The sequence below is a fragment of the Megalops cyprinoides genome, chromosome 21, assembly GCF_013368585.1.
Source record: "Megalops cyprinoides isolate fMegCyp1 chromosome 21, fMegCyp1.pri, whole genome shotgun sequence".
NCBI lineage: Eukaryota > Metazoa > Chordata > Actinopteri > Elopiformes > Megalopidae > Megalops > Megalops cyprinoides.
The window spans coordinates 22453109-22466747 of record NC_050603.1 but is presented as its reverse complement, the minus strand read 5'-3'; the positions used below and the strand labels follow the sequence as shown (position 1 = coordinate 22466747).

The following is a 13639-nucleotide window of genomic DNA, read 5'->3' as shown; positions in this document are numbered from 1 at the left end:
GAAGAAAGAGAGAAGGAGAAGGGAGAGGGGAGAAAGGGCAGTTTTTTTTTTGGCGATTGCCGCTTGATTTGCTTTGACACAGGGTGCAGGCGGCCTACCCCGACTCCCAGCCAAGACCTCACAAGAGACGTGGCCAGGGGCCCGCAGCTCCATTCACTAACAAGCCAGCTGGTCAGTGATTAAAAAAGCTGAAACAATGCCGTGCACACTCAACCAGAAAACATTTGCGCACGGCGCTGGCCTGACCAGGGACAGTAGTACAAAGCAAAGAAAAGCCGGCTTAGGAAACATGTAAAAGAGGTCCCAGTGCCGAGGGTGGAGATGGCCGGGCCTGGAAACAGGGCGTTTTTTTTTAATGCCCATCCACCCATGATCCCGCGGGGTACAAGCGGTTATTTTTGGTCAAACACAATGCTGTCCGACCCCGATTCCATGTTCGCTTTAAATAGCCGACTACTTCGCCGGCCGCTGCTTGTTAACATCCCCCAAACATCTAATGAACTTGATCCAAACACAGACACAGAAAAAACCTCCCTCCTTCCCTCCCTACTCTGTATAGTAGGTCACTTCAATCATGCCTGTTACAACCTGTTGAGTGGATGTGCTGAAGGCCCGCTACTGGATCTACTGGATTTGCGTGCGCGGTGATCTGAGGTAGTCTTGTGTGGTTTGCACTAACACAGAGAGGTCCTAACATGGACTCACAACCTTCCTCAAACTGTTACAGGAGTCACTGACACTGGCAAATTGTTCCAACCATAAGCATTTCATAGCGAGGCCATATTCGGTTTGAACTGTCACCGTTTGGTAGCACCTGAAAATGCACCAGCAAACTACTGTTGAACACTTAAGAGCACATCTTACTCCTGTACCTTGGATATCTGTGATTAATTCTTCACGCAGCAAATCCAACCTCCGAGCTCAAGCAAGCCTTCACCAAAGACAGATGCTTTCTATGTGGTGTTAATTGAATGTAAGTGTTAATTGAAACTTTTCTCCTTACTTCGATTTCATACACAACCATAACACGTGGCAATTGTTATGTGTTGCCTAAATCACACATTACAACAGCACCATGAGAGCACGATGGTAGTTAGTTAGGTTACTTAGCAACCTTTACCAGCGTAACTGTTGCTGCCAGCCCACTGCGTGTCGACGTGTCTTAGGAGGACACTGACGTGGTGGTCGGTAGCCAGGCAGTCAGGGAGAGGGGAACACAAAACCCCCAGCGTAGCAGTCAAAACATGCACGCGGAGAGCGCCCCTTTTTTATGTAAATAACGCGCCGAGCGGCAATATTGTTTATTGAAGCCGGGGATAATGCAGGACATCTGCCTGTTAACGTTTGTGTAATTCTCTCCCGATGCTTCATTAACCCGCCTCATTATGGCCGGGGAGACGGGACTCTGCGAGGCGCGGGCAGGGCCGGTCAGTCACACTCCGCGGGCCGAGGGAACCGCTTGATGTCTTTCCAGCTCATTTCATTCCGGGGACTCTTTCATCAATTATCATGCGGTGGGTCTGAATGGACGGCTCTCGCAATCTGGTGCCCTCAGTTGGACTGCAAATTAAGCTGTTAAAGGTTTTTTTCCGCCGGCGTATCATCCTTATTTACTGCCGTTGGAAAAAAATTCAATACAGCATGCGCTCCGTCCGGGTTTCCTTGCTCGATGTCCAGACCACTCTCCTTTCCCCCGCTGTGAAACGAAGATACAAAGTTTCCCTCTTCAGCAAGTAGGTTCCGGAACGTTCTGGCTGGCTTGGGATGTTGTTTTAGAGAGTATTGACCCTGCAGCTCTCACAAATCAATAATTACAGCACACTGCCTTCAAAACTTGTTCATTCATTGATTCTCCCACTCTAATAAGTGGTAATTGTTCATTAAAATAAAATGAATTAAAATTATAACTAAATTTAATTGAATTACTTTTAAAATTAAAAATTAAACAGATTTTACACTAATCACTATTAGGGTAAAAATGATCAAGCTTCTGCCACATCAGCACTCTTTGTTAAGTGTGTTGCATCACAACCACAACATGGCTTATCTAAACTCTTTCCCAAAAGGAGGAAAGCATTTTACTGGCTTTTATTGTTTAAATAGGGGCTGTATTTTGTGAAATCAGATGTCTGATACCTTGGTCCATTGAAGTTCTTGTCAGTAACGTAATAGCAATTTGGAAAGTGAAAGCAATTTTCATGAAAATAGCTTGTTAATCTGTACTGAGCAGATAAGATATTAAGAGAGCTAGGATATTAAGATTTTACAGCAGACACTAAGGCAACCATTTCAAAAACCTTGGCACTTCTACCAAGGGTTCATCAACCATTCAGCCTCTGCTCAACCGTAGCAAAAAGGTCGCAGAGGAGAGATCCTCCTCCTTTTCTGACACTTTATGGGTCATACCCCCGGGCAGAAAGGGAATGAAACATGATAAATGGATCTGTTACAGAAATGTGTGGGAACGGGTCAATACACAATATACGTGTGAGTGCTGGTGGTCAGGAATTGCTGATACTCCTTTTGTGTTGCCCCCTTTGCTCCTGTAAAGAGACACCCTGGCATTTACTGTGCGCTGCAAAAGGAAACGTTCACATTATACAATTAGTTATGCGTTTCGTGAAAACGATAGTCGTACCAGTTAAACATCTCCTTGTTTTCCGGATGTTGCCTGGAGGACATCTGAGGAGGTGTCCCCACCCTCTTCCGGATGGTGAAAAGCAATTAGACACGAGCGATATTAATACAGCCATTTCTGTGGTATGTGCTTAACACGCTTGCTGTGTGACTTCGTCAGGTTATTACATTTGGTTTTGTTCAACTGCTATATGCATAGCTTTATGGTAGTGTTCTTGGTAGTGTTATAATGTATTCAACAATACATGTTGCTTTAAAAGCAGGTGATGTTTGTTTTATTAAATGGATGCTTGTTGAGGTCAGGCCTTCATATTTTGTGGAAATTGTTCTAGTTTGCCTCTTGCGGTTCCTCCATTGCCTACAGTCGCTAAACTCAGTCAGATTTACCTCAGCGTATTTACAGCAAACTGATTGCTTGAGTTTTTAAGGCTTGCTCCAACAGTATTTCATCGTGTTCATGGAAGAGGCCCAAACAGATGTTCGGTGACAGCGTTACGGAGGCTTTTGGTGAGGGCCACAGCAGCGAGGCATTTCACTCGGATCACAAACGCAGCTTGCACCGCAGATGAAACAGCGCTCACGACGGAACCGTAGCGAGCATGGGAGCAAAAAAAATAATTTTTTTTTTTTAAAAAACGAGAAGCACACCATCTCAAAACCTTAATTAGTGGCCTTGTACCACAAGCTCTGGTCTTAAAAAAGCCAGGCCTCTCTCAGATGCCTGCGTGCTGTCCTCCATGTGCTCTTCAAAGCCCGCGTGAGACGTTTCCTGCATCCTTTGAACATCGCGCACCAATCAGTTTAAAAAAAGCACTACTTCCACCACTCACACAAAACATTTATTGCATAAAAACACAGTGGCAATAGAAGCTGCAATTAAATGTGTTTGATCAACTTCTTATTTTGAACTTTAAAAAAAAAAAAGACGCCGTCACATGATGTATGCTTAGGGGTTGATTCACAGATGGTTGAGTTACTTATCATGGCTACTATCAACTAAAGACTGCACTGTGACAGAGATGTACTCTTTAAAAAGCTCATGAATTACATTATTCATCAGTCCATCGTGGTATAAAGATGGACACTTTATCTAAGGGATTCACCACATTGCATCATGTAACTTGCAACAGTTACGGATACAACCATCTTAAAATAGACAAAGGGGGTTTCCCCTAGCCTCGTGGCCATAAAGATTCCATTCCTTTGCGATGGCGCTGTCTGAAAGCTGCCTTTCGGCTTCGTCTCCAGAGGAAGCTTTAGTCAGCTTCGCCTCATAAGCACCACTCATGCATCCGTGTGAACCTACCCCTTAGCGTTAGGAGGAAACAGGTGATATGAGGTACCTTAATTGTTTCTGGTGGCACACCTGGCTCGGGAGCCTTCTCTAAGTAGGTGGTCAGATCCTGGTCCACGTGCTCGAAGACAAGGGTCAGTTTGGTCTCTCTGTCAGTTCTGGACACCGTGCACACGTCAAACAGCCTGGAGGGAGGCACAAGAGCACAGTCAACACAGGAGTCTACAGAGTGTTACTCACATAGGCCATTCATTTCAGTCTACTCACAGTGTCTACCCAAAACTTTTTCACTGATAGAGATCAATACAGTCAGCAGACACTTTTCAATAGCTCAAATGACCACAATGGCCAACCCCTCAGATTACAGCAGGAGCAGATTACCCTCTCAGTGAAAGGGTTAATGTTCATTAATAATTTTTTAATATATAGAATATACATTTCCTGTGGAATTTCCCTTAAAAAAGCCCAGAGCAAACATGCTTATCCAATGGATTTTGCAGCACAGATCTTGAGATGAATTACCAAGATATTACTCTGGCGTGAGTCCAGCCTGATTTGAAATGGTTTACAGTGCAGGACACAGCAATGAATCTTCTACCGGAGGGTCGGAAACAAAGGTGACAACCTAACGTTTGAAATCGTCTCAATTTAGTTAAGACAGCACTGCCTCTACAACGTCTGACAGTTCAGACTGGATTTGTCACAGTCTGAAAGAATTCCTGCTATGCCCGGCATACTGAAGCTTTGTTAGCTAAATGAAAACAACCAATCACTCCTCATGACTGAGACCTCGTGACAGACAGAAGCCCTGGCTACAGGATGTGTTGCCCATATTCCAGTCTGCTAACGTACTGGCACATAACATGTGGAATACTGAACTTCAGAGGCCTTGCTCTTAGTGTAGTATCTGAGCAAAAATGTTACACTAATGTTACACTAATGTTGGACAGAACACTACTGCAGAATTGCAGTTAAGTTAATTGTTGGTTAAGCTGTAAAGATGCATTATTCATTATAGTACTCAGATGTTTTTGCATGTATCCAGTATTCATATACAATTCAAATGTGGCAGGGTGTAAGGCACTTTCTGCCCTTAGCAGCTGATCCTGGATCAGAATAAAAAATGTACACTAAACAGGGTTTAGAGTGGGGGTGAGCAAGCTGAGCTTACTACTGGAAAAAAGCCAGAGAAAGAAGATGGATGTAACAAGCATTTTAATCCAGTAAACCACAGCCACTGACGTGGTGTGCATGTGGTATACCCAACCAAAGTCTTTCCCTGGGGTTAAGTTTAAAATACCTCATGGAAGTATAGCGTACTTCTTCCGGCAAGCCTAGATTTAGACCCAGCTCCAAAGGGCTGCGGCTGTTACAGTACGTGGTATTTGCTATGTAAGACACAAAGACTGTTGAGCTCAACATCCAAGTTTTGTCACACAGATCATTTTGGAAAAACTGCCCGGTGACAAGCGGGATCACAACAGCCGAGGGGGAAAAACATGCCCTCTTCCAAAAGCCGGGGCCTGCCAAAAGCATTCCTCACTCAGAGCCTTGGTAACTCGCGCAAGTCATTTCAAATAATCAGTGGTTGGGCAGCATCCCTCTCCGTGCAACACCGCGGGCCGAGCAGAGAAAAGGATCCCAACGCGCACCTTACTGAGCGCGTGCGCGGACCGGGGAACACCGTGGGCCAGGATGCTCTGTGGCGGGGCTTTCTGGGGGCATGTATACGAGCCATTGTTTTTGCTTCATATTACAGGCTTATCAGATGTCCTTACCTAGTGCCACACCTTAGACTTATTGAAATTAACTCTCACTACCACACTGAGGCTGCTGTCTTTGTGCACATTTGACCATGTATATCATTACATGAGGGGCACAATACTTTCAGTATCATAATACGTAAAAGAGCAGTGTACAGCATAATTCTCCATGTTCAGCCTGACCATTGAAAAGAAGATGTGTTACTACTGACTGTTGATTTCTGTTCTTTACTCAGAAAACAAGGAAATATTAAACACACAAAATGTAGCATTGATTTAGATATAATGGCATACAGCCATGACCTTGTAACTATGCACTGTTCATTTAAAAAGACAGACACAGGAATCCCCCAACCAATTCTGAGATTATATAAGTGATACGTATCTGTATCAAATTACGACAGCTCTGATTCCACCTTCACTTGATTATAGACACAATGGATGGCAAAATAATCTGTCTCCTTCAAGAACCTAATTAAAAATTATGTGCCACACTGATCACACTGATCATCTGAAAAACAATTATATCAAGCCCATAACAGGTTTTGAATAATTAACAGAAAACACAGTATCAATCTCAGCACGGCCTCTGCCTTAGGTTGAGCTATTTGATTCTGATTTGAGAAATTCTGAAGTATGAGTCTTTTGCACGACGCATGAAAATCTCATGAAAAACTCATGAAAATAACTGCTCGCTGACTAACTCTGCTCCCCTTGAAATCAGGGGTTAAATATGAGTCTTAAACCCTTAATTATTCTGGCACTAAGGAACCTTGGAGCAGACAGGCAGCATATGGAATGAATAATGGCCTTAGAAACATCTTAGAATTGTCTGTAGTTACACAAGGCACAGATTTCTCTGCAAACTTGGATCCCTGCATCCACATGTAGCCAAATTTCACTTAAGGCAGCAACCCCCCATCCCACCTTCTGTAAGCAGATTAGAAGATCAGAGTCTGTTTGCTCACTAATAATTTTCCTTTAAAGCCTCAATTTGCCAGGGCCACACCATACATCATTCATATGACATTATTCAAAGCCCAGGGCCCCACAAATATCTATGTGGGGTACAGCTACCTTGGTTTGATTGATTTTTTTGGGGAGTGGGAGGCCATCATTATAGGACACAAATAAGGGTAGCAGTGTTACGTAGTGGTAAGGAGCAGGGCTTGTAACTAAAAGGTTGCTGGTTTAAAAGGTTACCCTTGAGTAAGATACATAACCAACGGTATGTACGTTGTTCAGTATAGGAGCATCTGCTACATGACAGTAACCAAATGTAAATTCTACTTTAAGGCCTGCAGTAAACCAAACGTTCCTCCATATCACCTCCATATTTAGCCTGATCTTTTAATATTACTAGAATTTTACTTGCACCCTTGGTCAGAGAGTTGTTCTCAGTGTATTTCCTTTTTCTTTTGCTGCAACAAAAGCATATTGCCACCTTTCACATGTCTGAGAAGGCTGGGGCAGTTTAACCACGGTGTGCCAGTGCTCTTTTAACTCCGCACAAACTCCGAGACAAACACCCTGCACACTAAGCATTGTGGGACTCCATAACCCCTTGCTAGTTCACATGCTCAATAGTAGTAGTTGGCGTCAAGTCATTTTCAGGTCTGTGTTCCATGTCTCAACAAAGACCGTGTGGCTCAGCCACAATTAATGTTTAATTAATATAAAATTTACCTGAGTCCGATGGTCATCTCTGCTTTAGGTACTTTCTCCCACCAACTACTGATTCAGGCTCAGATCACCCAGCCATGCTAACGACCCAAGCAATAGTTAGAAAAAAAATGAACTGCTCAAGGACCAGCACTTTGTGTCACAATTTGCCTACACCACCTGCCACAAGTTGCCTACATGAACACTAAAACGAGTTCAGAGTGTCCTGCTAAGACCAAAAGCCAGCACTGAAAATCTGGGTACATGGAAACACTTGGTTGTCTTTAATACCCGTGAGCCCCTGTGCAGACAGACTGAAGTAGGCAGAACAACAGGTCTAAAGTCAAGGCACAGCCACAGAGTGGCGGTCCCCAGTCACCCTCATGGGACCATGACCTGAAACGACCCTCCACGCCCATAGGCAACAGATGCTACACCATCCTCAAGGCGAACGGCCATCTTTCTCCCTATAGCAAGTCCTTAGCCTGTCCAGTTCATAGTCAGACCAGCGACATCCGTCCAAATCATTACAACACTAATATAGTATTTCACTTAATTACACTGAACTATGGGAACCAATAATAACAAGGCAAACTAACAAGTGACAAGTAACAAGAGTATTTTCGGTTCTGGGAATGATCTGTATGCTTTGAAAAATAAATGTATAATCAACAGCTTTATAATCACTAAACTTGGCATGATCAAATTTTCACCTTGCAATGCAATCTGCTCTGTATTCAAGCTGAAGATCCAGTTTTTGATTTCCTGAATGAAACTGCACAAGGCATTCAACTGTGGACAAAATAAAACGTTCACCAACAGCCAAGCCAGGTGAAGATGATATCTGCTCTCTGCTTCTGTGTGAACCACGCATGGCACCCAGACAAGAACATAGTCCTATAGAATTGTATCACGCTAAATTCCAGCATACCCACTGTTACTGTGAGAGTGAGGCTGGGAACTGCGCTTGAAAGAAGAATGTTGCAGGTACTGTTCCCAGGTACAAGATTGTTGTTGGTACTGAACCTGAACTGTTTCAGCAAAAACCCAGCTGTTCAAATCAGTGCCATTAAATTTAAAAAAGCCAGTCAGATAAAAAGTAAAGCATTGTAGGGTGATGTAAGTCACCTTGTTATATAATTGCATTTCAAAAGTTGTTCACAAACCATTTACTGAGGATTCTGGTGGTAACACAAGATCCATGCAGCTCAAGACAATGGACGTATGTCATGACTATCAAATCCGTTATGAACATAAAGGTGATTGAATCAGTTAATCAAGCAAAAAAAATCTGTGAGTTAATCTATCTACACATAAATAACCATATAACAGTTAAGTAATGAGATGTAATTATCTTACACTTTTTACACTTGCTAAAAACTGACTGCACTGAGACAGTGCAGATCCAATGATCACATTGCCTTAAGAGGATACAACTTACTCTGTTAAGTGACTTCTGTGATAACAGGCTGTTACTACCTGTGTCCGTGTAAAAATAATTGTAACACAAGAGCTTAGTGTGACTGGAATCCATCAACATGCCCCCTCATCAATAACACATTGATAATAAAACTGAATGGAATGATTTTAAGCCTTAAATGGGACCAGCTGTAGAGCGGGTTTATTATGGATCCTTTAAAGGGTCCAATGGCAAGAGTGCACCAAGATTAGAGCTGTGGGTGACTGCCGTATGTTATCTATTGGCTCTCAGAAGTAAATTCCCATTCTAACGCTTTTGCAGGCTAGATGACACAGACCAATACAGACCCTTTCCCCAACTTTCATCAACCCCCCACCCCCCCACCCCTTCCAGAAATGGACAGCAGGGGCAAGGTGCTTCAAAGAAATGGCTGTAAAATGCTCTGCTAAACTTTCCCAGTGGTGCTTGACTTTTTGAAGAGAATTTCCCCCAAACCAGCAGCGGTAGCAAAATGATTACCTTGACTCATTTAGCTGACTCATTGTGAAGCACAGATAGCACCACATTAATGCTTTTGACTGGGAGTTTCTCAGCAGGCCGCACCGAAAGGCAAGGGCAGACGGCTTTCGGCTCGACCTTCCCTCCCTGAGTCACAAAGGAACCACGCGCCATCGTTTCCATATTTTAACATCTCGATGACTGAAGGCAAAAGCCACAGACAGGTGAGGACGGCTTTAGATGATTTAAAGATGGCCAAGTTTGGCTGGGGTGGGGGACAAAGCCAGGCTGGAAGAGATGCGCTGCCCTCACCTCCATCTGATACTTAAAGGGCAGAGGACCTTCCATATCTGGAGTAAAACCCTCAAGAGAGCTGAGTGAAAAATACATACTTTGATGTTTTCATTTGCATGTATTAAGTGAACATCAGCAAGTGTGATATGACACCGTTTTACCACTGAAGATGGAAACTTGCCACTCACTGAAGTATCTGAGAGTTCATGGAAATGTTTTCTGACTGCAAGAGCATCAGGATCATCGTACCGAATAAGATGTAATGTATTCCCAATTTTATGGTTCAAGTGACATTACATCAATGTTGGGGATTTTAACCAATATTCAGATCATGATTGAATGATGAAACATTTAATCATGATCTGAATACTGGTCAAAATCAATCCAGTCACCAAGTCATATTTCATTGCATCTGCTCCGATTGTTAATTTTTGTCTTATCCTTCTGTCAATGGCTACCTATTCAGCCTGAATTCTCTAAAATCAAGCTCTGTGCTGTAAAGATCTATACCAAAGCCACAGTGAACCTTCTGAGAAGTTGCTGAGGTGTCTTAAAAATAAGCTTGGATTCTTGAAAATTTTGAATTTGGAAAAATAAACAAAAAACTTCTCAAATTAAGAATTAAAGTGCTCTATAGACTGCATTTCTTCTTATCCATAAACAGCTTTGTTTTTAAATGAATTGAAGAAACATTTGATACTTTGTTAACAGGGTTGCAAAACCATCACATAATGTCTGTTTTTGTGAATAAAGCTTATTGCCTCCATACTGATCATTAAACATTTATTTAAAAATTATAAAACCTCTCCCTTAATTAGACATCCATACAATGGACTCTCAGTGAGGTGGCCTCTCTGTAGAGAGATTACTAAATGTTTAGCTGGAAGAGGCAACACAAGTGAAAAAAAGAGTGTCACAATTCAGTTGATATTCTTGATATTCATTATGCATTATTCCATTATGAAGAAGCTGTTATGAGATTACAAAACAACAACATATATATATATATATACTACTTTTTGATGCATAGCATCAGCACTGTTGTATGGCCTTTGAAACACGCATTGCTACAACATACTACTAAAATCACAGAAGTGAACTGGTACAGTTAAAGCCAGTAACAAGATAATCCTTGTATTAAAACCTATTATATTTGAAACGGAATTGAAGAACGAGACTTGAGAGAGTTAACGAGGTGAACCAAGTGGCTTCAAACGTCACCCAATGGGCTGTTAGGAAGTATAGCATTCATGGGAGTACAGTGGGAAAAAAAGGATGAAATAGTTGCAACATTATTTGTAGTACAATGCATAATTTACCTCACTCCATGCGGAGGCGTGCAGATCTATACATTTTGTGATGGAGATGTAATGTAAGATACTCTGCCAACTAATCCCCCTTCTGGCTTACCTGACAACGTTGGGGTGCTCGAACGACTCCAGCTGCCTCAGCACCGCCACCTCGCGGATGGTTGAGAGGGGCATCCCTTCTTCCTCCGTCTGCACCCGTACTCTTTTTAGGGCTACAAAGCGACCCCCGTTCTTCAAATCTCGTGCTTTGTACACCTTCCCGTAAGCACCCTCGCCAATCTCAGCGACGGGTTCGTATTGTTGCGTCAAACTTTCTTTGTCCATTGTGATTCTTTAATTTTCACTGCAAAAATATTGTGGGGTCCTAAATCCCGAAGACGGCGACGACCAAAAAAAATATATATTTTTTTTACAAAAACATAATCAGAAGTTCTGGTCAAGCATATGCAATGCCTATATAAGACAAACATAGAGGAATGAAAATAAACAAGGTCAAAAGATAAAGTCACATAATAATATCCAAGACCAATGGGGTGCAATAACATGAGCTTCACTAATAATTTTCCATTATAGGAACCATGCAATGTTCGTCAACTTCACAATACTGTTGCACATATTCGTTTTCTGATAGATAATCGCAATGAAATCTAAGTCACACCATGCAGTCAATGCAAATATTCTTCTGCAAAGGCCTATTATAAGTTCTATTAACGTTACTTTATCCAGATGATATGTAATACAGCACCACTTGCAATGTATTAATGCAGCAGATAAACAATAAACACCGTACATAAATACAAATTCAGTTCAATCCGACAGCAAACGTCATTACTTACATCGAAAACTATTAAAGGGTAACATATTTCAACCTTTTAGTTCAGAGTGTCTAAATGTGTCGCGAGCACGTGGTTGTAGGCTAGTGATGGTATTGTCTGAACTTCCCATATCAATAAAAACGATGGCAGTGTAAGACTTCTCTGTTTCCACGCTCGGACTTGCCAGATAACAATAATATTAACTCGAGCAACACTTATTGCTATAACATTACAACCTACTGTATAATTTGAAATAAAATCCCGTCCTTTCACATTTGACACTCGTTATTTAATTGAAGACAAATAGGGCAACATATAAGTCTTAGCTACAACATAGAGGAACCAAATATGCAGAAGCGCCCGCTGCATCTATAACATGTGGAAAACACGAGTTATGATGAACAATGTAATGTGCTAAATCAGTTACCTGGTCGATATAATGCTGGACCAAGATTCCGCAACGACGTGCACGTCCAATTGAAACTGCGACGAAGCAGCGCTTTCTTTGTAAATAGAAGTTTGCAAATAGTTCACAGATACCTCAGTGTCCGCACCCTGGCCCACACAGGTAGAGGGACGGTGCAGGCTGGAACCCCCATCCCGCGGCAGTATCAACACAGCAACAGCAATACAGTCAGATTAACTTTAAAAAAACGGGGAGGAGGGGGGGAGTATTCGTTTTCCTCATACAAAACAGAGTACGTGCAAAACCCTTTCGTCAGATACCGCAGTGCACAGCTACACAAACTCTTCAACATGCAAACTCCCTCAAAGTTTCTTCGTTCTGTCCCACAATGTACAACGCTGGGCTGGGAGCTCCGATTCCTCTCTCTTTCCCACGCTGGCTGAATATGCCCTGACCCTCTTCAGCACAGTCTGACACGGAGCAGGAACATTTCCGCATTCCTCTCCGACTACAAAGGCAAACCGCCTCCTTCTGCTTTCTCTCTGCCTTCTTGGTTCTTTAGCATTCTCGGTCCCCCTTTTTTGTCCCAGTGTCAAAAACAGCGATCACCACGGGGGGGAAAAGCTGGGCGGCCGCAAAGTTTATTGGATGCGCCAGCCCGATGTATCAAGCTATTGAAAAGAGCACTCCGCTAACAATGCTGCTGGGGAGCTGGAACTGACAGATTCAATTCTGCACCAAAAGCCAGGTTCAAGGCCCCACAGGCAAATGGTTGGTGTCATGAGATATTTAATAAAGTTCATGTTTAATTTTTTAAAATTGCTCTAGCTTTTGTTTGCTACTAACTACTGTTAAGCTACGTAGCAATGCAGTAATGCAGTGCAGTAATCTTCTTAAAATACTTACACTCTGACCAGACACTAATAATATCTATATATTACATATTATATTTTAATTCATATATATGTATATGGAGAAAATCTTAAGTCGTTAGCAGGGGTAGCAATGTGGCAGCATGCCAGCTGCATAGCTTTTATCTTTAAGTTGTTTCTGCATAAAAGAATGGGGCTTGAATGGCAATTACCTTTTGTCAAATGCAAGTTGAGATGATAGAATTTGAAAGGCATGCACTGCTATAATGCACTGAGAGCTGACAAGGTAAATACATCTACATATACATCTTTGTGTTTTGTTTTTTTGTTTTTTTTCTAGTGGCACTAGACACAGTCACAGTTCACCCATTTCCAAGTGAGAGACCATAAAGCAGAAAAAAATGCAACAGGTTGGCTGGCTGGTAACATTAGTCTGTCCACATGCGGGAAACGGGCTTAAAATAAACACAGGTCAACTTAAAATGGCTGTAATGTCCAGGTCATTATTATTGCACTATATACTCTGGAGCTACTCGGTGTTTCTGAAGTGAGTGAATCATTGATTGAGTTTTTGAATCGTGTTTGGAGTTCCTGGGTGAGAGCTGAAGATTCCTTGTCATCACTTTTCCCTGTACATTCATTCATTAAAAAAAAACAGGTAAACACGA

General features: G+C 42.3%; 1 protein-coding gene across 1 annotated transcript in view; it reads right to left on the bottom strand.

The window, feature by feature from the left end:
* Positions 1 to 12277, bottom strand: part of cdk6 (cyclin-dependent kinase 6) — a 48887-nt gene extending 36610 nt beyond the window's left edge. Inside the window, exons 1-3 of the mRNA XM_036555019.1 lie at positions 12121 to 12277; positions 10979 to 11331; positions 3981 to 4116 (exon numbers count right to left, since the gene is read on the bottom strand). Of these exons, the coding sequence (XP_036410912.1) occupies positions 3981 to 4116; positions 10979 to 11202 (360 nt within the window). The 5' untranslated portion in view covers positions 11203 to 11331; positions 12121 to 12277. The remainder of the gene's footprint in view (positions 1 to 3980; positions 4117 to 10978; positions 11332 to 12120) is intronic.
* Positions 12278 to 13639: the final 1362 nt, after the last annotated feature.